General features: G+C 40.7%; 1 protein-coding gene across 1 annotated transcript; it reads right to left on the bottom strand.

Moving 5' to 3' along the window:
* Positions 1-831: 831 nt before the first annotated feature.
* On the bottom strand, positions 832-21347 carry BUB1B (BUB1 mitotic checkpoint serine/threonine kinase B). The gene is made up of 21 exons (XM_039706562.1): positions 21269-21347; positions 20099-20281; positions 19689-19748; positions 19318-19462; positions 18148-18344; positions 17884-18062; positions 17576-17769; positions 17450-17454; positions 15598-15824; positions 15210-15322; positions 14570-14667; positions 14231-14283; positions 13369-13431; positions 12344-12523; positions 10155-10301; positions 9866-9981; positions 9437-9598; positions 8604-8746; positions 5340-5511; positions 4871-4977; positions 832-1378 (listed from the first exon to the last, which is right to left on the bottom strand). Exons 1-21 carry the CDS (start codon positions 21271-21273, stop codon positions 1189-1191), a joined length of 2739 nt encoding a protein of 912 aa, XP_039562496.1. The 5' UTR covers positions 21274-21347; the 3' UTR covers positions 832-1188.
* Between the last annotated feature and the right edge of the window lie 1256 nt (positions 21348-22603).

Here is a 22603-nt window from a genome sequence, read left to right on the forward strand (position 1 = left end):
TAGGAATCCATGAAAGCAAAAAGAAGACCAAAGTAAGAGGAACAGTGATGGAATATGCAGAAAAAAAGCAGGAAAGAAGGCGGCTTGAAACAATGTGGAAAAGACAAAACTGAGTTCCACCCCAAAATTTGGAGATAACCCAAAGGGGAAGAACCAAACAGAACCATGGCTGGAGAATTCAACTAAATGAAAAAACACAATCCATTTGGCTTCTTACTGAGAAGAAATTGCTAATAATGCATTTGTCTACTTTCACTTTCCTGTGTGGAAGAAGCTGCAAGGAAGTAAATCCCAAGTTTGAGAAGTTTCCCTACACTTCAAGTACATAGTACCACCTTGGGTTTGGATCTGGTAAATTCTGTTGTCTTGAATAAAATGAAGCCTTTGTACTGGTTTCAGTAATGCAGCATGTAAAAGGTTAACACATATAACTGTCCACAAAACCTCCCACAAAAGCCTGCCAATGCATCACTTAGGGCAAATTGAGATTTCAGGGATGCTCAAATCCAGCCAGGAACTCCAGCCCTTGCAAAAGTAAACAAAACTCTTGCCTTAAGAAGAAAAAAGGTTTATGTGTGCAGCTTTTCCACTTGTGACTTCATCTACTTTTTCTTATGACAACTTTCTATGAGAGCACATTCCAAATAGAATCATTTAAGCTGTACTGAAGTGTCCAGAAAATCCCATGTGGTTATGAAAGCTGCCACCAAATGAGGGGCTTTTGCATCCAGCAGCCACAAAACATTCCCAGTCACGCAACAGCACTCCTGCATGGATTCTAAATGAAGTCTTTTGAAACCATTTGATAGCAATGTTAAATATGACACTCGCTACCAAAACACAACTTTATTGATTAAACACCAATTGAAAGACCAACTGAATGCAGGACAAAGACATTTCAAAGAGTGTGGTGCAAGTTAGGTGTTAAATTTTTAAGGAGCTGTACAAGAAGGGGAGGTGGCAGTTAAGACAAACAATTTTCTCTCACAAACTGCTCCGACACAGAAAGGTTCATGTAGAGGCTCAGGAGGTTTTCCATGCACCCATGCAATAGAAACATTCTTGAGCAAGTCCCACGTGAAGTATTGCAGAAATGGCTCCAATCACTCTCATGTTTACATTTGAAAACATAAGAAAGCAACAACAAATTCTTCTCTAGAATACAAAATGTGTTTGTTTTCTATGAAGTCACTGGAAGTTCTTCGGGAAGAAAGTTTCTCCCACAGCAGCTAAGGTCAACAAAAGTCGTTCTTTGAAAGAGCTGTCAAACATTTCACTGATTTCCTCTCTCAACTCCCTCAGCAGAGGTACTGTGGACTTACCATCTGCATTCAGAATTCTCTCAAAAAGTTTGCTCCAGAAATCACTGTCAGGGGTCCTAAAACAAACAGAGCAGTGTTCAGTGGAACAATACAAACACACACACACAATGTGTCTGTCAAGGTCTTAATTTATATTCAGCACTAAACATCCAGGGAGAACCACACCTGAAATAATAATTTCACTCACCTGAGTAAATATAAAGGAAAACTAGGAATAAGTTGTTAATTTTAAATGTATGGACCCCATTCTCCAATAGGTTTCTGGATAGTAGCTACACAGGTCTAAGCCAACTGTTTATACAGTTACCTTTTCTGGTATAACTGACCATGACCACCATTCATAGTAAACCAAGGCAGTTTTAGTTTACAGGAATTATCAAGAACATTTTTGAACTGAACAACTTGGGAAACTCCTTTCATGAATAAAGGGCAGAGGTAAATCTTATTTACCCACTTGCAAGCTAAGTTAACAGGGCAATATTAAAGGAAAGCTGCAAGGAAAAAAAAAAAAGAAAAAGGTGGTTTAGAGCCAGTTTTGCTTCCTTTTTCCCCCGCCTTCCATCTGCCACAGTTCTATACAGATAATATTTTGGAGACAATTAATAGTAATAAATCCCCTCTCTCCCAGATGTACCCACACAATACGAATAAAAAGGTTAAGTGACTCATTTAAGTCTCAGAAAACTGATATTAGAGCAAACCCTTTGTTCTTCTGTCTCACACTGCTGCTGACTACTGAAGCACTTTTCTCCCTCCAGCTAGGAGTTACAGTGGCTTTGAAACAAATTATCTGCCTCTGCTTTATCTGACTCACAAAACAGCAACAGCCAATCTCAAAATGAATCCAGCCTGTACTATTTCACTGGTAACTCTTATATTTGCTAAAATAATTAAGGCAATGCAGAACCTAACCAAGAAAAAAATATGCAAGACTTGAGTCCATTTTCTTTGTGGGATTAGATGAGCAAGAGGTGTGGCAGAGGAGATGAAGTGTTGCTAAGGAGGTGTAAGGAGTTCTGAGTGACAAAAATAGTCCTAAAAATTCAAACACAGCTTCTACATCCTGCCTCACATAAACCTGCACAGATGAAGTTTCCTAAAATAGTACAGTGAAAACAGAAAAAAAAATCACCATATCCATTCTTTAATAATGGTAAAAGCTCTCCCCTGAAAAACAGGCTGTAAGCATTATACCTGGGAGATAAAAAAATCAACTTGATCACAATTTACATTCTACCTTCTCCTAAATCTCTATCACAATGTTTCAGTGGTTTCCATTTGTTCTGTCACCTTTAAGTGGGTTCTCTGTTATAGAAAGCCATTGACCTTGGAAGAAAAATGTTGTGCTCTACCCTGCAATTCCCCACTGCTTTGGTAATTTGCTGAACTGGTAGTAAAATCGGTAGCTCTTGCAGTCATTCTGCTATATCTACATTTGTTTAATAAAAATAATTAAGTCCTGTTTAAAAAGCTTTCTTAAGATAAGAGGGTCATGGTTGTTGTATTAACGCCAGTCAGACTTCCAGCAAGAAGCCTTATTTCTAGTTGTCAATATCTGAATTCTCAGAACACTGTTTTTAGGAAAGTTATTCTGTCAATAAAATCCTTGAAAAAAAACCCCCAAAACAACCCCAAAACTCAAATGAACCTCAAAAAATAAAAAAAATCACTTTCCAAATCACTTGGAGAACTTTGAATACAAAGGACAGAAGCAATGTCATTTTTACAAAAGTAGAATTACTAAAAGCAACAGGAAGAAGAATCCTGTGTCTTCAGGGGTGTTACAGTGTCACCAGCACAAGTGGCTGCATGCACAACATGAAGAGCAAAATTGATCTGCGTCAGCTGACTCTTCTCCCAGGGAATACTCAATTGTGGAGCCTCTTCTGGTGGAAGAAGGCTCCCTGCAGCAGGGAATTTGCTTGTCACAGATTACTTCAAAGCTTCAAACTGACTACAGCAAATGTCATCAATCAATAACAACTAGACAGACTAAAAGATCGATGTGTGAACGGAAATGGATTTAGAGCAAATTCCTTATTCCCACATAATGAAATACCTCATTTACACTGTTGATATAAGACTTCAGTACAATGTGTAACTAAAGCACCTATGCAGACATTTATTGCAATAATTGATATTGAAAAGTAAGTACAGATGATGAATGATAAGTCTATAACACTTTCAGAAGCAAAGCAGAAGACAGGATAGAAAAGAAATTCCTTATTTGTACTCTGAACTCCCAAATTATGAACTGATGCATGCAAGTGAGCAAGAAGCCATTACAGCCTGGTTCCAGCTCCACAGAACTTGTGCCCAGACTTTATCTTCTTCCTGCTGTGTCTCTGTAGCCCTTCACAGGTCTCACTCCTCAAGACTCCCTCCAATTTCTACCTCAGCCCAAAATCCTAATTTTTTCAATCCAGAATCCCCAGCTTTGACTATAATTCTTTTCCAATAAATTCCTCCTCTCCAAACTTCACTGACAGACAGACAGCCCTATCCTTCCCAACTCAGACTTACTATTCCTCCTGCCCCAGTTATCCAGACAGTTACTGCTCTTTTTCCCATACCCACATCCTGATCGGGTCCTTGACACCATGTCTCAGCCTTCTCATCTCAGGCCTTTATGTGGCTTCACCTGCAGTATTTCAATTTATTCTCTTGCAGAATTAAACAAAGGATATCATAGTAGAAAACCAGGCATATAGGCAGTAAAGGAAGGAAAAAAAAAAGAGACATGTTTTCCTCTGTATACAGCTTAAGAAGATAGGATTTTTTTTTTTCCCAAGGCTTAACACAACAAACTGGGAGATGTAAGCAGTGCAGGTTGCTAGGGAACTGGACAACTCCCACACTGCTAGTATGTTTTCTTAAAGCAATGGTCCTAGGAGTGATCCAGGATCCTGAATCAGATACCTATCCAGCAACTGCTGGAAGAGTTCTGGAAAATCCTTGTGAAATGCCAAGGCAAGAAAACCTGCAGTATATGCCTACAAAATAAACAACAGCAGCTTCCAAAAAGCAGCTGTTTGCACACTTGCATCTTAGGTGACAGTTTTAAATTATTATCTTTGCTGTACAAATGTACTGTTTCTACAGCTGTTACACTCTGCCATTAGTGTCTTAGTAGAATAAAAAAAAAAGGCAGAAAAGCAGAAAGCCAAACTAATCCATCTCTGAGGCAACATGCCCATGTGATCTTTGCCCCCCTCACCACCCACCCACTTACAAACTTCTCCAAGCTCTAAGGTGCTGACTAAGCCTCATCTGAAAGGATCAAAAAGCAAAATCATTTCATCTCGTTTATTCATATTCAACTTAAAATTGTCTCCTATACAGCACTGAGGCCACCAGTGAGGAAGTCCAACAACTTCACAATTTCCAGCCCCACAAAACTAACACTTTGGCAAAAAGAGCCCCAAGTTGTTTACATTCCAAGCTCTGAAGACAGTACAGTCTAAGCTCTGAAGACAATATCACTATGAAGAAAATGAAATTAGATGTCTCTTCTTTCCCAGCAGCCCCCCCTCTGCAAAAGGACTTACTCTGAAAGGTTTTTGCTGATTTTCCAGATGGAATTCTCCTGGTAGACCTGGATATGATCCCCAAACAACAGCAAATGGACTATATCTGCAATGCCAACCAAGTCTACCTGTAATCACAACAAATACCACAAAGTTCAATGTCTATCACTTTCTGCTCTTAATGCTTTCACACATTTAAGTCAGAACCATCCTTACACCAGAAACTTCCAGAGACCTGTTAAAGAAGAAAACTTCTAAAGGTAAAATTCTGTTTTCATTATAGGTTTCTAAGTAAATACAGTAGTTACAATCACTGAATAGCACTGCTAATCCTTTCACTTAATGCCAAAGATTCCATCAGATGCAAAATTCTCTTTTTTTAGTATTTATTGATCAGAGCTTTCCATGGCACTTGTAAATTTTAATTTAAGAAAATGGGTTTTGTAAAGGAAACACAGAAATTAAGATGTCCTACTAAATACAGACTCACCTGATAGGGAAGAGAACTTTCTGCCAGAAGTTGTTGTCCATGAGGAGTCTGAGCTGTGGGAAAGCTATAGGGCAAGCTGACTTGAGGCAGTACCCTCAAATCCAGACTGTGAGAGAAATCCACCACCTTCAGAGCATTTGCCACCTCCTCATTAGAAAACGCGTCGCAGATCCTGAGCAGAGGAAGCACATGAGGCAGAAGACAATCCAACAAACTTTTTCTGTCTTTTAGAATTAAATTTAACAGCACAGTGAAGGTGAGTCTTAACCATGTCAATACTCCCCTCTGATGGCTGCTGTCAGAACTACTGCTGCTAGGGCTGCCCTGGATGGCAAGAGCTCACAGCAGGGAGCTTAGGCATGATAGTGCTGTCTCCACAGTAAGCAACAGGAAACAATAAAGGGTTGAGAATGATGCTATTTTTGTATTTGTCACAGTTATCTGAAACAAAGTCTGGGGACTGTGGGAATAGTGTGATGTCTTTTCACTGGTCCTGAAATGATGAGCCAGACACAGGTGATAAAAAGGGGTTACCTTTGTAAGGATCCTTATGGTGCACAACACGATGAAAAGCGCTGAAGATGCACACATAACACAGCAGGTACAGTTTTTATATGATTAGCAAATTAGCATAACTGACAAGAATCCTTAATTAGAGACAGGGGTGATGAGGGAATTCCCCCTGGTTCTACCCATTTCTGAACAACTGCCCTCAGACAGGAACTAAATTTTGTTTATGAATATGTGTCTCGAAGAGCTGGTTTTCAGCCTTGGCTTTCAGAGACCCCAGGGCTTGGAGCCACTGGGGAATTTATTTTGTCTTTCTGTCTAATAGAGCAGGTAAAATGATCGTTACAACTGCAATAAGGCTACAGAGCTACAAATATAGATACGTAAAGAATATAGAGGACAAAAGCAAAAAGGCAAGAATCAATTCGGAATCAGTGTAACGTTTTGCACTTCCCCCTCCCCAACTAAATCTCAGAATACCTGATACAAAAAATAATTAAACTTGATAATATTTCAACAAACTTCTCCTAGTCTACAGGTGAGGGAAGACAAAACAAAAGGGCAGGGAGGAGTATCTCTATTGACAACTACCAAGCCAACAATATCCACGTATCACAGCTCACTACTACTCTTCTTACATACTCATATGCTCTGAGCTTGTTTTGTAACTTGTACTATGCACTTGTCCTTTTGCTACCTGAAAAACCCCCAAACCATTATCCTAACTTTTTGGCAGTTGTTTATTTTGTATTTGCCACAGAGGAATTCAGCAGGAGGTATCCATGTCCATCAAGCCACTATTATATCAGTGACTTCCAAAAGAGGACGCAGCACTCTAAGAAATGTGCAAGACAACCCATTTCAGGATGTGAAGAAAATATTAGAATTTGCATAGTACAGGTATGTAATTTGTAAATAATTATGTAAATAAGTTATTAATAAAATAATCACAAAGAAATTATAAGTAAAATATGTTGGGAGTATGTATGTCAGATGACTGTAGGCTCAAAGTAAATTTAAATTTAATAGCTATTTTTAACATATCAATGATAACTAAGAACAGCCCCAGTGAATTTACATAATGGAATTATATCTGATTCATTAGACATTGTGGTTACTGGCTTCCCACTGATGCCTGAAGTTTTTAGCTTTTATGTATTTTTCATGTATTTGTAGTTCTGTAGACTGTTAAATGCCTCAGTGTAACTTCCAGTACTTTTCCAGCTTTCCTTCCCACAATGAACAGACACTTATTAACACATTCCTAAAATTTTGTTATCTCTTGCCTGTAAGTTCTCCAAGGACACTTTATTTTGCACCATGTAATCACTGGCATAATAAGGGTAGGGGAGGATGGCAGAACCCAGGGAGGAGATTACATAACCAACTGCTCCTCTCATTGGACAATATTGGCCAGATATTCTAATTGCCCAATCTTATCAATTGCAAGGATCTAATTTGGGCCACTGTTTTTTACCATATTATGTACCTGAAGGCACGCAGCCTTCAAGGAAAGGTTTGCTTTTATATTATCATTCTAACGTGGTCTGGAAAGGTTTGTGCATTATTTCCAGACATCACCACACTTAGTTCACATATCACATTCCAAGGGATACGTGACTTTGTTAACATAACATGGGAAAGAGCTTAAAGAACAAAATTAGGTCTATGCATTAAGGTACCAGCTGGACTGCAGAGGAACCTGAACACTTTGTTTAGGGTATCTGGATATTCCAGTCCCACCTGTCTTATGTCTTCTAATCTCCTGGGTTTCAGGTATGTAAAGGCAAGTTACAAACCATACTGTAACTTGCTTTAGCGGTCCAGAACCTTGGTAAAGAAGAAACTTAAAAACATGGGTAATAGCAAAACCATTTTGTTGAGCAGAAGTTTTACAATGTTAATGTATACTATTTCTACAGGAAGGCTTATTCCTAAATTAAGTGTTTTCACTCTTATCAGAATACACTGGAGCCTAAAAAAGCTGGACTGCAAAATCAGGCCTGTTTTGCCAGTGGGCAGGCTCAGCACAAGAGGCACAGAAACCAACTTAAGGAATAGTGTCATTTTCTATAATGCAAGACTATAAAGAATAACACAAGGAGAAGCTCAGCAATGCACCTCATCACTGCTACCAAGGACTGCCTATAGCAATTAAGATACAGCACCAGTTACACTCTAAGACTCCACCACCCTCCAGAGCCACACAGCAGCTGGGGGACCCTGTCACAGCCAAGCACTGCAGATCCCCTCCCAGAACTGGGAATTCCTACGGGTGCGTCCACCCGCAGGCAAAGAGGCTTCCAACTGGGCTGGGACAGGGTCCAGCTTGGACAGTGGGCAAGAAACAAGCTCACACCACTTCCAGTGCAGGAACACCTGCAGTCAGCCTCCTGCTGGGTTCCTCCCAAAGCCTGGCCAGGGCTCAAGGAGCAGACCAGGGAGTTGCCTTTACTCCTATACCCCCAAAACCCAAGTGTGGCCTTATCTGGTTTCTAAATACAGGAACGTGAATACATGTTTTGACAACGAGTGGATACATAGATCATATTGCTAATGATTCTTCGTTAATGAGTAGATACAAATATATCATTTGGTTGGAAGGTTCATCTAGAGGTCAGCTTTGGCTCAGGGCCTGTTGTTCAGGCCTCAGTACTTCAGTACACCAGCTCAAGGGTAGAAGTTACAGCAGCACAGGGGCTGTAGCTGAAATGACTGTTCTGTACCCTCCCATATTCACAGGCAGAGACCAACCTGTCTCCCAGAAAGAACACCTCTGGCCTCAGATCTCCATGGACAATCTCAGCTTTGTGCAGCTTCTCTACCACATGCAGAAGATCACGAACAATCAAGAAGATGATTTCCTTTGTGATGAACTTACAGTTATGGAGAATATCCTGAAAAGAGAATAAACATCTGTCTCTGTACCCTTCTACCTTAGATTAGATGAAATATTTATAGCTCACTTTTTGTTTCATTTTTCATCTGTACAGAGGTAACAGTCCCACCATAAACTCAGTATAATCAGATTTTGCCCAGACAGAATTACAAGAACTGTAAGCTAGGAAACATTATTGTTCAGAATTGGACAAAAGACCAGGAGGGAGAAATTGAAGACTGAAATCACTACTGAATTTCAGTCCTATTTGTATGCAACAATTCCAAATGCACTTACAAGACTTAAAGTGCGAATCATTCAGCAAGACATTAATTGCTGTGACCTTGCTGTAGCTGACTGGAATGTACTGCAAGAGGTCAAATTAAACAACAGCTTTAGATGCAAATCTTGCTGTGGAATAATATGTGGTTCTTGGCTGCAGTCTTTATGACTCACAAAGACAAAAAATGTGAAAAATTGGTTCAAGATTGTCTCTGAGAAGCACATGATCTATGAATGAGAAACCAGACCCAAATGAGGCATTAACAGACAGCCCTGATTTGTACACAGATAAAGACCAGAGCACCTGTATTGCAGGATTAGACAGGAGAAGCTCTTCAGCAAGGAGCATAACACCACTCCAAACTCACTACTGGCACCCAAGCAGGAGTTTGGGCCTTCCAACTGTCCTTGGTTTGTCTGTACTGACCCTGAGTGTGAAGCAATTTGTATCCTTGTGCAAAATGACACAACCATCCTGGTACAGGTAACAGCTGCAATTCTCACTGAAGTTCTGGTCAAAGTCAGAATTCAAACGCTTCTGTAACTCAAGGGTGATATAAAAATCCCAAGGCACAGGCTGAGAATACACCTACAAGAAGGTACATAAGAAGAACATTTATTTTTTGAATAAAGTGAAAATTGCTCATTTTCATATTCTTCTTATCCTCTTCCCCCCCACCCCCCACTTGATCAAGGAAGACATTTTTCACAGTCAGAAACTTTTAATCTAGATCCTCAGTCAGGAAGAGGACTCAAAGTAGCAAACCTCTTGCATGGAATTCAGAAATTAAGAGTTTATATTAATGGATAAGATTTTACCAGTTCACACTTGTACAATAACCATCATGTGTGTTACCTTTGTTGCAAATCCCTTTGCATCCCACTGGAAAATGCATCCAGTTGGAATGGCAAAAAACATCTTGTATTCTTCATTGTTCCAATATTCCATTTTGATGCAGTAAGTCTCATTTCCTGTGTTGAAAGTTTATATTCATAAACTGTCATAAGTATGTAAATAGCTAGTAAATAGCTCTCCCCAAGTCATTCCCCATCTGTGCCACATAAAACTAAGAGGGTAGACACGAGCCCTAACTCAAACCCATTAGAACACAAACTCTGCACTGCAGAGGGTCTGGCACACCTACCCAGCTCAACGTCTTTCTCAACCTCCATGTGAGGCAGAGCTCCAGCCTCCAAGTGAAAACCTGGAGAAGCAGCCAATGATGACAGCACAGAACTCAGAAGCTTTTTACGCTCTTCAGGGCTCCACAGGATCTGAGCCACGTCGTCATCTAAGAAAACAAACAACATGAAGAGATGAGCTGAAACTGTGTTAACTCTGCAACTTGGTTGTATCTGTCAGTAACAGTATAACAGTAAGTATAAGTAAACTGGATACTGGAAACTTTGGATCCATGTTCTGATGTACTATTCATCTCTTAGCAAGTCAACTCATCTCTTTTCAATAGTTCTGGGAAGTCAATGTGACCCTTGTCTTTAAAGTTGCCTTACAGACTTTTATCACCTTGAGGTCTCAAGGATTCTACTGCAGCATCATGCAAAATGTATCTTTCACAAGAGACAAAACTGAATTATTTCAGCCACAGCAGAATTCAAACTCAGTCTGCAAATCAACATCCATTTTTTTAATCTATGCCCATATCAAGTGATTAGTTTGGGGTTTTTTAGTTATGGTGTTTAGGGAAATTTAGTCCTTTGATTACAGCAGAGGTTTTATGTAAGAAAAGGAAAACAAAGTTGGACTCCAACTCTACTGCTCACTGCAATGTTAAGAATTTGATGGCTTTTATTTCCTGGAAGACACCTGTAGGACTGGACTTACTTTCCTTCATAACAGAACATAAGGTCATTCAATTCAATAAATGAGTTGATCTGTAAAAACCAAGACAGCCTCAATGTTTATTCTGCTTGATCATTGAGACAAAACACAAAAACTAGATAGCCTCTACTGCCTTCTCCCAAATGCCATGGCTGTAATGAGAGAGAACATTTCAAACTTCCACAGTATACAGGTAGGAACCAGATTATCTACTGTTATGCCCACTCTTATTTGAAAAGCATTGCAGTAAGTACTGATCAGGAAGCAATTCTGTGAAAGATCCAGGAAATAATGTAAGCTGGAGGCTACAATGTGTTCCAAGCTTTTGCCATCACAAACTTAGGAAATTGACTGTCATATTTTTCAGGAATAAATGGACAGGTACCTGAAGTAATTTCTGCCCTTTACACAGCATTAAGAATTACTATATCCAGGGTGAGAGCTGCAGTTCACGGGAGATGTCAAGAAATCAAAAAATAAAGCAACTGGAAAGATCCAAAATTTAAGAAAGGACCATTAAATCATCTGAATAAATGCTTTCTTTTTTTCTAAAAAGATTTTTCATCTTGCTCTAAAGTTTAGTACATATGATAAAAACAAGACAAAGATCCATCCAAAATATCCCAGCTATTTCAGTGACGTGACTTCTGATTGCATTTTCATTCCAAGTGCCAAGCATGCTTTATCATAAAATAGTCTGTAGGCACATGAGAACATAACTCTCCAGAGTAGATACACTGAAATTTCAAATACACAACTCTAATAAAGAACCATAAAACAAAACCAAAGTAGTGAAAGAAGGTTAAACACCTTGAACACCATCATCCAACTCACATCTAATTCCACAGGCCAGATTTTGAAGGCTTTTTGTGACCATTTCTGTTCTAACTGTAATCTAATATTTAGAACAGAAAGAAACAATGCCTTTAACTAGGAGAAAAATAAGCAAAGAAATTGACTATTTAAGTATCAGTACTGCTTTCCGTCAATAGGAATAAGAAGGATACTGTGAAGCAGCACAACAGTTCATAGCACAGTTAAAATGCAGATTTCAACCAAAATTATGCAACTTGCACTAGACTCCAAATATGTATTCATTCTTTTCAAAGTAGTAGCTTATCAGCACATCAGGAGACACACAGTATGATGACAAGAAAAAAGGAAAAGGAAGACAAACCAAAACAAAGCTACCTAAGCCGTTATTACTGCCAACCAGTCCAAATTTTTAATTTTGGAATTTGACCTCATTACTCCTACAGACTGTCTGCTTTACTACCCTAAGTAAGTTGTCTGTCACCTTAATACTGACATGCTTTGGATGCTGACAAGCATCCTGCAGTGCACCTCACTGCTGCTTCAGACAAGGAAGACAAGTTGAGCCACCAGCCATAGTAACACACAAAGCAGAGCGGGATACAGGAAGGACAGAAACCCCCCACATTTAGTGACAGGTGCAAGTTATTTGATGTGAGTGAAATTCAGTTTAATACTAACCAGTAACCACTTCAGCAGGCAAGCTCTGAGCCAGCTCCAGTTTCTCACTGATGTGCAGGTATTTAATAGCAGATGTTTGTGTAACAGAGGACAGAGAACCTCCTGAGACAGAAGCACCGGACGAGTGAGTATCTTCCAGGCTGGCTTCCATGATTGGGCTGTAAATAAAGCCATCAAGTACTCAGACTAACCGAAGATACAAGTTGTAGATAACATCAACTTGTTATCTACAACAATAGATAGAGGAGAGGACTCAGTGCACACCCAGATTTAATTAACATGAAGAAATACTTTCCCATCCCTAGCAGAAAACCAGAAGTCATGTCAGAGCTTCATTTCAGTTTTGATGATTGATTGTACTCACAATCTTAGTCTAGAGATGATTTTATAAATCTTCTCTTTCACAAAATTTAACTGCTACAACAGAAGACATCCTGAATATTTATCACAACCTTTGCTACAAAATTTCAGTGCTTTCAAAGCAGTGAAGGGTTGGGTGGGAAATATTTCTTCCTAATTATAATGAGCAAGGAACCTCCTGAGTAAAAAACACATTCAGTATGGTATACATGTTTACATACTAAGAGCCAGCAAATAAATTCAACTCTAGATTAAGAAACTCCCATACAACAGATGATTTTTCTTCACAACGATAAAAAGGTTTTTCTTCTCTTCAGCTTTTTTACTCTGTAAAAAAACTAAACCAGAAACACTAAAACCATTTTATATAGTCAAAATAAGTACAGGAGCCAATAGTATAAAAGGAACTGATGATTCTACTCTTCATGGGTGATAATGAAGATAGAAAGCATTCATTAGTTTCTCTGCAAGTTATTTGGTTAAAAAATCTTGTAAATTAGTCACACAGCAGTAATGCAAAAAGCCAAGTGGGCTTGCTATTACCTTTCAATCTGCTCAAGGCAAAGTGGACTCTGAGCTAAAGAAATGGCTTTCTTCACAATATTCTGGTCTTTTCAGAAAACTCCTTCCTTAGCAACACTAAAACCACAACATGAAAGACATGCTAGTGGATTCATCAAATATAGAGAAAAATGGAACAGCAGCCGGTGGGGGAAGCAGACCTACATCTGTAAAGAAAAACCAAGAGGCTCTGTCATATCCACAGCTCTTCTAAAATAGCATATCCAACACTAGTTAAGATAGTTAATATGCAGTTCTAGAAGTACTGCTCCTAACAGCAAGTTACAGAGCTGGCATATAAAGAAACCCATTTAAAAAGTTTTCATTTTGCCATGAACCACCCCTTTACCACCATATTATGTGAGCTAACTTGCTGTGTTCAGACTATGCTTCAGAATTTGTACATTTTCCTGCAAGACTGTCTGATTTCTCTGTTTCTCCTTAGAGTTTAAAAATGTATTTCCACTGTGGCTGTCTGGGGATACATCAGAGTCTGGATAACTGCTGTCAACAGCAACACAAGTCAACTCCAATCAGAAGTAAAATTTTTCAGGATTTGACCTTCCCAACAAAACTTACCAAAATCAACAATAGACAATTTTGGGATGTATTCCCCTAGCAAAACCTCTGAGAATAAAGGACTTAAGGTAATTAATAATCTCATTATAGCATTAAACTCTTCTGAAATGTTAGTAAGACTGCAAACATGAAAAATGGAAGAAAACTTTCCAGCTACTGAAAGAAAAATGCCCTTCTTCTTGAAAGTCCTTTCAAATAGTGACAGTTCTCAGATGCTCCAATTTTTGCTCAGTAAGGTAAAAGGCACTACTAACAAACACACTGCCATTCTTCTAATCCACCTAAGCTTTGGGTTTTACTTTGCTTGTAAATACCTTCTTGGTATTCATGGAACACTTCCCTTTAAACCAGACCTTCTTGTTAATGGTAAAAAACTTGATTACTTACCCTCAGAAGAAGATGGTTTATGTAGTTGAGTATCTTCATAGACCTGGAATTCACTGTGAAAAAGATAAAACAAACAAGTTTGTATTCTACAGACCTTCACAAAATGTAAGTAAACTTTGTGAAAAAGGCAAGTCAAGATGACAAATGCTTCTTGCAAAAAGTTAAGATCCCTCAGACAAATAATCAAACAGAGAAAGAGCACAGATCCTGGTTACAGACTGATGCCAAGGCTATATTCCATCCTACCTGAGAAAACAGGCTGCTAATGATCCATGTTACTAGTCATACCTACATAGCCTCAAAGTGTTCTCTCTGCTGGCTAAAACACCCCTCTATTACCTTTGTGACTGAGGCTGTTTCTCCCCATATTCTTTTGCGCTGGAAAAAGTAAATCCTTGCAATGCCAAAGGTGTGGAAGCTCCCATTACCTCTGCTGCCTGTGGAAACAACGCCACATTTCAGTTGTACAGTGGGAGAGAATCACAAGCCAGGCAAAAAGGTTCCAAAAACATGCAGATAATTTCACATAGCCATTAAAACCCTGATAGAAAATGGTTGCCTTTAGCTACTTTTATCTGTGCTTAGCTTACCTGCATGAAGAAAGTAAAGTCCCCTTTTATTGCATAGTGAAGTTAAAAGGCATCATTTATTCTTTGCAACCATATTTATACTTTCATAGGAGATTTTAGTTACCCTGCAACTGTTAAGGACATATGTAAGCAGTTAGGTAGCTTACAAAGTCACAACTCTTGTTTCACTGTTTCATTATTTCAAGTACTTACCGTGAAGGCATTGTTTTGGAAACAGAGAAGGAAGAGAGAGAGGGGGAGAGAGAGAGAGACAATATACCTCACTAGTGGAGAATCCTTTCAAAAGAACTTCAAAATGTGTTACAAGAATATCAGAAACGCTTCCTTTTGGCTTTCTTGGGTACTTTCATTTAAAATTGCAGCTATTTGCAGTTAAATGAGGACAATACCTGTTCGTGCGGTTGTTGCTGCTTGTTATCTTCTTTCTTCTTTAATTTCTGTTCCAGCTCTTCAATTTTCCTTTGTATTTCTTCCTTCTTCCGTTCTATGGCTTGTATTTCATCTAAGGAAAGAACACCTCTAAGGCCCAATGCCTATTTCACATACAATTGGTGGCTGCAGCCTAAATTCTCAAGGGGCTGAAACTTCTGGTGGTCTTTCCCTGTCCCACACTTCCACATAAAGCTGTTGAATGTGTTACTGTCTCTGTACCTCACAGCAGTTAAACAACTACTCCAGTAGAAAAAGAGAAGCAGCTGCAGTAACAGACAGAAGCAAATACAATTTTATGATTCCATCTGGAATGCCTTACTTGCTCCAGCCCACTTTGGAACATACCCTCGTCTTTCTTTCTTGCTTTCTTCCTGTAGATTTCAGCTCGGATCTCTTCAAAAGAGAATTCATCCACTCCAGCATAAACTTTCTCTTTGCAGTACATCACCATCTCTTTCTTTGCCTGAGCATCCTGCTGCTGATGCTGCACTCGCTGCAGTGGGTCCTCCCGCTCCTCAGGTTTGCGAGTACTTAACACGCAGTTTATGCTGGGCTCAATTTTGCAGGGGGTCCTGAAAAAACAGGAATTTATTAGGTGGGCTTTGTGAACTTCACTGTAGCACAGAAAAATGGGCACAGGAGAAAGCAGGGCTAATTTCAGAAACTAGTTTTGGAGTATTGTAAAGACACTCTGTTCTGTGCTTAGAAAAAATACATGAGAAAATTTGAATAAATAACACCAAACTACTCAGAATTGTGGTAACTAAAACAACACAAACAACAACAAACAACAGAAAAAACCAACTTAAAGTATTTATAAGGTACAGTCAAAACCAAATAAAATTCTTATGATGTCTAACTGTCATGCATCCTGAAACAGGATCTGTTCAATTTAATTCCATTCAGCTGTGTGACCACAAGCACGACAAGTCCCTAAACTCCGGTTTGTACAATGATTATCTGGGAGAAAAGGGACACACAAGAGAAGGGACATAAAAATGGACATTCTTGGGCCACATCAAACCTACATGCTAACTTCAGGAGAGAAGCAGCAATGCTGGTATAGCTTTACAAACACCAGCAATCCAGATGACTTCAGCTGGATAAACTCAGATCTGGGAGTGATCATGAGGCAAACAAGTGCTCCAAATGTTTGGTGTTTTAAAGCGTTATTGGAGGAATGTGGGGATCAATACCAAGATCCCAACAGGGTCCTTCTGCCGAGAACCCTGCATGACAGCTCGTGGCATGATTTGCATCATATTTAAACAGACTCAGCATAACACTTCCACATCTGGCAGGTAACAATGTTATCATAAGGAAATGGATTCAAAATCCAAAAACTACTTTTAAGATTTCAACTAGATAATCTCAACCTACATACCAAGTCTCTGCCTAAGTCACTTAGAGCTAACTTAGCCTGGCACTCAGTTCTACCCACTCCATCCCTCTCCCTGCTAAGAAAAGCCACTGCCTTGGCAAGTAACAAATCTTCATCCCAGTGAAATGGGCAGGCCAAGAGATTTACCCTCTCATGTGCCATCACTGACCTTCAGGAGAAACAAACAGTCTTACATTTTCAACAGGAATGCACATTTCACATATTTGTCAACTGCACCATGGCACAGGGAATGTTTTGTACATATTGAGGGATATATATACACCTTATCCTGGTCAGGTTGGGTATTCCTTATTTTCCACAGATGCCACAGTTCTCATTTTACAGCCAAGATTGTCCCAGTTCTATGATAATATTCATTCCCTGTCCACCAACAACCTCCAGATTTCGATTTTGTGAGGTTTTTTTCAATTTTTCCATTAAGAGACCAGTGCAACACCACAAAAATCCCTTAACTGTTTCTGAGGTTCATTAGTAAAGAGAAGAGATGGAATTTAGGCTGGCAACACACTACTCTTATCTGCCTATTTTAATTGCCTGAGACTCTTCAGCACAAAAATTTACATGGTGGGAATACTTCACAAACTCACTCCTGTTTTTCCATGATTTCCCAAACTGTTTCCTGAGGCATCATGCTGAGGCTGTAGCACAGTTGCCCACAGAAGCTGTTGCTGATCCATCCTTGGAGTGCCAAGGCCAGGTTGCATGGGGCTTGGAACAACCTGGGCTAGTGGAAGGTGAAACCAGATGATCTATAAAGGTTCCCCCCCAACCCAAACACTTTTGTTATTCTATTACGAAATCTGTATTTACAATAGACACAAACCACAGGCAAGGGAGAAAGAGACGATCTCTGTTTCAGCAATCAGAAGTCATCAACTTGCACCCTCCTCTCTTTTCCCCATCCATTTTGAGCCTCCTTACCCTGCCAGAGTTCCACGGTCCTGCGCGGAGTTCATTCTCCTTGGCTCTGGGAACTGGCGGTGCTGGCCATGACTGTGCTGTAAGTGTGGGAATCTCAGGTCCAGGCACAGAATTTTCATCAAATACGGCAAAACTTGGAGTGTTTGGAAGCTGTAGAGAAGCCTGAGGCTGGCAGCTTCTGTTTGGGTTCAAGGCTATTAGCAAGAAGATTTTTATCAATTAACCTTCAACCATCACATTCAATTGCAAATCTCACTATAAAGAGATTAAACTCCTTCCGTAACCGTTTTTTTAGCTCTTTAATGTACCTTTAACTGCATCTCCCACACGACTAATGGGGGCTCTCACTTTCTTCTTCCCTCTGCCTTTGAGGTCTGCCAGCGAACTTCTCTGAGGCTCCGCAATTCCCAGCAATCCCATATCGTCTCCATCAGGACTTTCCTCAAGTGCCAGTAGTGTCTGCCGAGAAACACGGGCCTGAAACTGCCTAGAAAAAAAAAATAAAATTGGAGAAGTCAGCATAACCTTCCCTATCCCAGGAACCCAGGTGAGCACCTAAGTTCTTCCCTTACTTGTGATGAGCCTGGAGTTTGTCCAAAGGCTCAGCCTTGCGCTGGAGTCCTTCCTGGAATATCAGATCTGCTTTCCTGAAGCTGCCCCTGGCCTCGTGTGCCTCTGCCCAGGTGATGTAGAGCGGGGCCAGCGTGGTGCCGATGTCCTGGCTGTGCAGGTAACTGTACAGATCCAAGGGCTCGTTGCAGCAATCGCCCTGAAATGACCCAAGGATGTCTTTAATCACACGCCACTGCAGGGGGGTCCCAGTCAAAATCTGCCTTTCAATGCCTCCAGCAAGACTCCAATCATTTCAATACAAGTCTGACAGGAACAGTTCTAAGGCCAGTACACAGAATTTATCATTTCTTATTTCAATGTGAGGTAATTCAATGATTGAATTGCACTATATTAGTATTCCTGAGAATAAACAGTTATTTTGGCTTCAGATGAAGCATAGCATATTCCTTGCCACTTTTGGAACTGGTAGATTACCTCAGCAAAAACAAAAAAAGTTTTTTGCTTTGCAAAAAAATGGACAACAAAAATCACAGCAATGGAGAGACTGGACAGGGCCAGAACACACTTAGCTTGCTTTAGAGTTTAAAAGGATTTTAGCTAGAAGCTAAAATATCTGAAAGGACAAATATATTTTAGATGTTGTATCTTTAAATCATTTTCCCCTTAAATAAACATTTGAACTCTATTTATTCAAGGCAGCTTTTAAAAATTAAAAAATTCTAGAGTTGGTAGCTATCCAAAGTGAACAACCCTAAAAAATAGTCTGGAAATGAGACCAGAACACATTTAGCTTGCTTTAGAGTTTAAAAAGATAGGGATAGAAGACAGCTAGAAGCTAAAATATCTGAAAGGACAGATATATTTTAGATGTTGTATCTTTAAATCATTTTCCCCTTAAATAAACATTTGAACTCTATTTATTCAAGGCAGCTTTTAAAAATTAAAAAATTCTAGAGTTGGTAGCTATCCAAAGTGAACAACCCTAAAAAATAGTCTGGAAATGAGAAACAGAATTCAAGAGTAACATTTGCAGAAAAATACGTCCAATATCGCACTCGTTGTACAACACTGTTTGACTCTTGTCACCAGAACCAACTTAGCTGTGTGCAGACAACATGACAAAGTCCCAAGAAAAAGCAGCACCCAAGAGATGTTCCCAAAACACTCACAAACTTGAGCCAGAGATTAAGATAGCGAAGGTCTTTGTAGTATCGCTGCTGCCCGTGGAGGGCTTGCACTGCCCTTTCCAGAACTGCTGACAGGTTGCCATCCTTGCCCCCCCCAGGGAAGGCCTGCTCTGTCCACTTGATGTACCTAGAGACAGAATGTGTTCATAGCAAGTCAGTTCTTAATAAGCGTCTGTAAAATATAAAGAGATTAAGAAAAAAAATGGCATAATATTGAAACACAATATAATATTTAAAAACAATTATAAAACTTAGCTTTCAATGAGTTTCTTATTAAATTAGAATGTTTCCCTTGCTTTTACAAGGATATGTGACCATTTAACTCTTTTTTTCTGAAATAAAGAAAAACTTACCGCTCCCACACATCCAGAGGATCATCTCCAGAGTAAAATCGTATTTCTGCTTCAAACTCCCTAAAATATAACATTATTAATCCAATAAATACATTTGTATCACTGTAAGTTGATCTTGCACATTACAAATTAAGAGTTAATTATTAATTTAAAAGCACAGCCAGATCTCCCTAGTGTTTGCTGTTTAAATGCTCTGTTGCAAAATGAAAAAGCTGAAGTCTGTACTACACAACACCTGCACTGAGTAGTTCTAAAATCCTAGAGCGTGGTAATAGCACAGACATGAATTACTGAACTTCTTTTATGCCTTTTTAAATGCCTATGAGATTGGTACAGTTTAAGAAAATAGAGATAAAATGAGGAGGGAGGGAGTAAGATAAGGTGAAAAGAGCTATTATAACATCACTTACTGTTTTTTAAGCTGCACAGCAGTGTGGCTGGAAGAGTCCTGCTGCGACAGTGCCTCTTGCAAGCTGGACATCACCCGCCCCTGCCTGAGGGGCTGCACATTCTCCTTGCTCAGCTCCCACTCGTGGCTGTCCTCCTGGGACATGACCACCTCTCCTCCAATCCTGAACGCTTCTCCTTTAATTCTGCATTTAAAAAGGAAAGGACACCTGTACGGCTGGGTACTGACCTGAAACCTCACAGAGACAGCTTTCCTAAGTCCACTCACCCACCCCACAGCCCCTCCTCACGGCTCTCCCTGTGCCCCTCAGCCCCGCGCACCTCACAACTGAGAGCCCCTGAGCAATGCCACAGCATTGCCACAGATCCCCACGGCCCCTCAAGCCGTACGCACCTCGCGGCTCCCCATCCCCACAGGGATCCCACAGCCCCTCGCGGATCCCCGAGCGCCTCCCAAGGACACCACAGCCCCACGCACCTCAGGCCGCCTCTGTCCCTTACAGACCCCACAAGCATGAGCCCCGTGCACCTCGCAGCCCCTGACGGACTCCACAGCCCCCCCAGATCCTCGAGGGCCCACAGCCCCTCAAAGACTCCACAAGCCCTCAGCCCACCCCAGCCCCACAGGCGCGCGCGCCCCTCACGGACTAAACATTCTTCAGTCCCGCGCCTTTCACAGCCCCTGAGGCCGCCTCGGTCCCTCAGGGACACCACAACCCTCAGCCGCCGAGAGCGTCTCACCCCACACGGCCTCATCCCTTACCGACCCGCACGCCCCTCACGGACCCCACAGCACCGCGGGCCCCTCCGAGCCGCCCGCACCGACACAGCACCCCAGCGGCGCTGAAGCCGTAACGGCGGCGCCGCCTCAGAATTCAAACTTCTCCCACCTCCCCATTGGCCGCACCCCGCCCCACCTGATTGGCGCCGTCCTGCGTCGGCCCGCGGCATCACGGGAAATGTAGTTCTCCCCTCACCCGCGGCACCGGCGGGAAATAATAAAAACTTTTATAAATACTGTGCTCGCAGTTAATCTAATCAGAATGGCATACTCCTGTTCGTGCTCCCATATGTTCCCGCCCTTTCCCTCTGCTAACTGCTGACAACTCGCTGATTCCCCACGTTATTTCTCTGTCTTAAATTCATTCTGTCACTTTTCCTGAGGCACTCACCTCATGCAACTGGCGATGTGCTCCGCTTCAGTGTCACAGAAAACCTCACTTTTTGGGCATCCCTGAAAAATGAATGGTTTGACACTCCCAAAAGTGGCAGGCTGTGTTAATAAGATGCTTAGTCCCATTAATCACATTGACTCTAGGAGTATAAAAGGAACAAGTGATTATGCTTTTCATGTTTGATAATGAGGACAGAAAGCTTTCATTAATTACTCTGCAAGTTATTGGGTTAAAAAATCTTGTACTTAAGTCCCACAGCACTAATCCAAAAAGCCAAGTGGGCTTGCTATTATTACCACTCCAATCTGCTCAAGGCAAAGTGGACCCTGAGCTAAAGAAATGGCTCTCTCAATGATATTCTGGTCTTTTCAGAAAACTCCTTCCTTAGCAACACTAAAACCAGTGCCAAGAGATTTACCCTCTCATGTGGCATCACTGACCTTTGGCAGCAAGAAACAGTCTTACATTTTCAACAGGAATTGCAGGATCATATTTACAGGAAAATGGACATGTACTTAATGAACCAGCCTAACCTCCTGGAACTGAAGACCGAGGTCATCTTTGTGTATAGAAAAGCTATTGTTGCCAGAAGAAGCAGGAGAAAAGTTACTGACAAACACTGGGGTATCAACCTGAGTAAAATGACACTTACCAGCATCGACCAGTTAGGTTAAGGAAAAGATGCATGCCTGCCTGGTGGACAAAGTAGAGCTACCAATTAGACAATGCGTGACTGTGTAGACCAAGATAAGAATAGAAACAAATTTTAGAAGCACAATGGCTTTTTCTTGATTCACATTGTATCTGCAGAGTCTTTTTTCATCTCACTCCACAACCTAAGCAGCACTATTGGCATAGCAACTCTGATAGCTTATTTCAGAATAAAACTCCAGATATGCTGAGCACAGAGACAGAAATAACCTAGCCACAAATCTGCCTCCATCTGGGGCTGCTTCTCAGCAAACAGCTCCCCAAGACAGGTAGCTTGTGGTTTTGTGTAAACACACTGAGCTAAGCTATTAAAGTCATTAGCATATATCAAGATGATATAGGCTTCCACATCATGAGCAGCACTGAACACTTCCCATGTCCTTTTGTATCACAGCAGAGACAGACACAACACTCCAAGGTTCAAGCAGGAACAGTGATCTTTATTGTTCACAGCTCATGTTTATATGGTGTTCAAAAGCAACTCATTCAATCCCAATTGGCTGATCACTTGGTGCCATCAGCTCACATTGCAGGCCAAGAGCTGCCTCCATATGTGCTCGCCAAAGATTGGCCAGCATGCATTCCTTGCAGTTAAGTCCTTCCACTTTTCATGGTTTTCTT

This window comes from Passer montanus, unplaced genomic scaffold, assembly GCF_014805655.1.
Source record: "Passer montanus isolate IOZ18808 unplaced genomic scaffold, ASM1480565v1 scaffold194, whole genome shotgun sequence".
Classification (NCBI taxonomy): Eukaryota; Metazoa; Chordata; class Aves; order Passeriformes; family Passeridae; genus Passer; species Passer montanus.

Bases quoted from the DNA above. Each gene is read 5' to 3' on its own strand.
- BUB1B (XM_039706562.1), bottom strand. The intron at 19,463-19,688 runs GTAAGTTTTTCT...TTCTGTCTCTAG, and splicing joins CCTCTGGATGTGTGGGAGCG to GTACATCAAGTGGACAGAGC. The intron at 12,524-13,368 runs GCATGTCTTTCA...GGTTAGTCTGAG, and splicing joins TATATTTGATGAATCCACTA to TACTTGATGGCTTTATTTAC.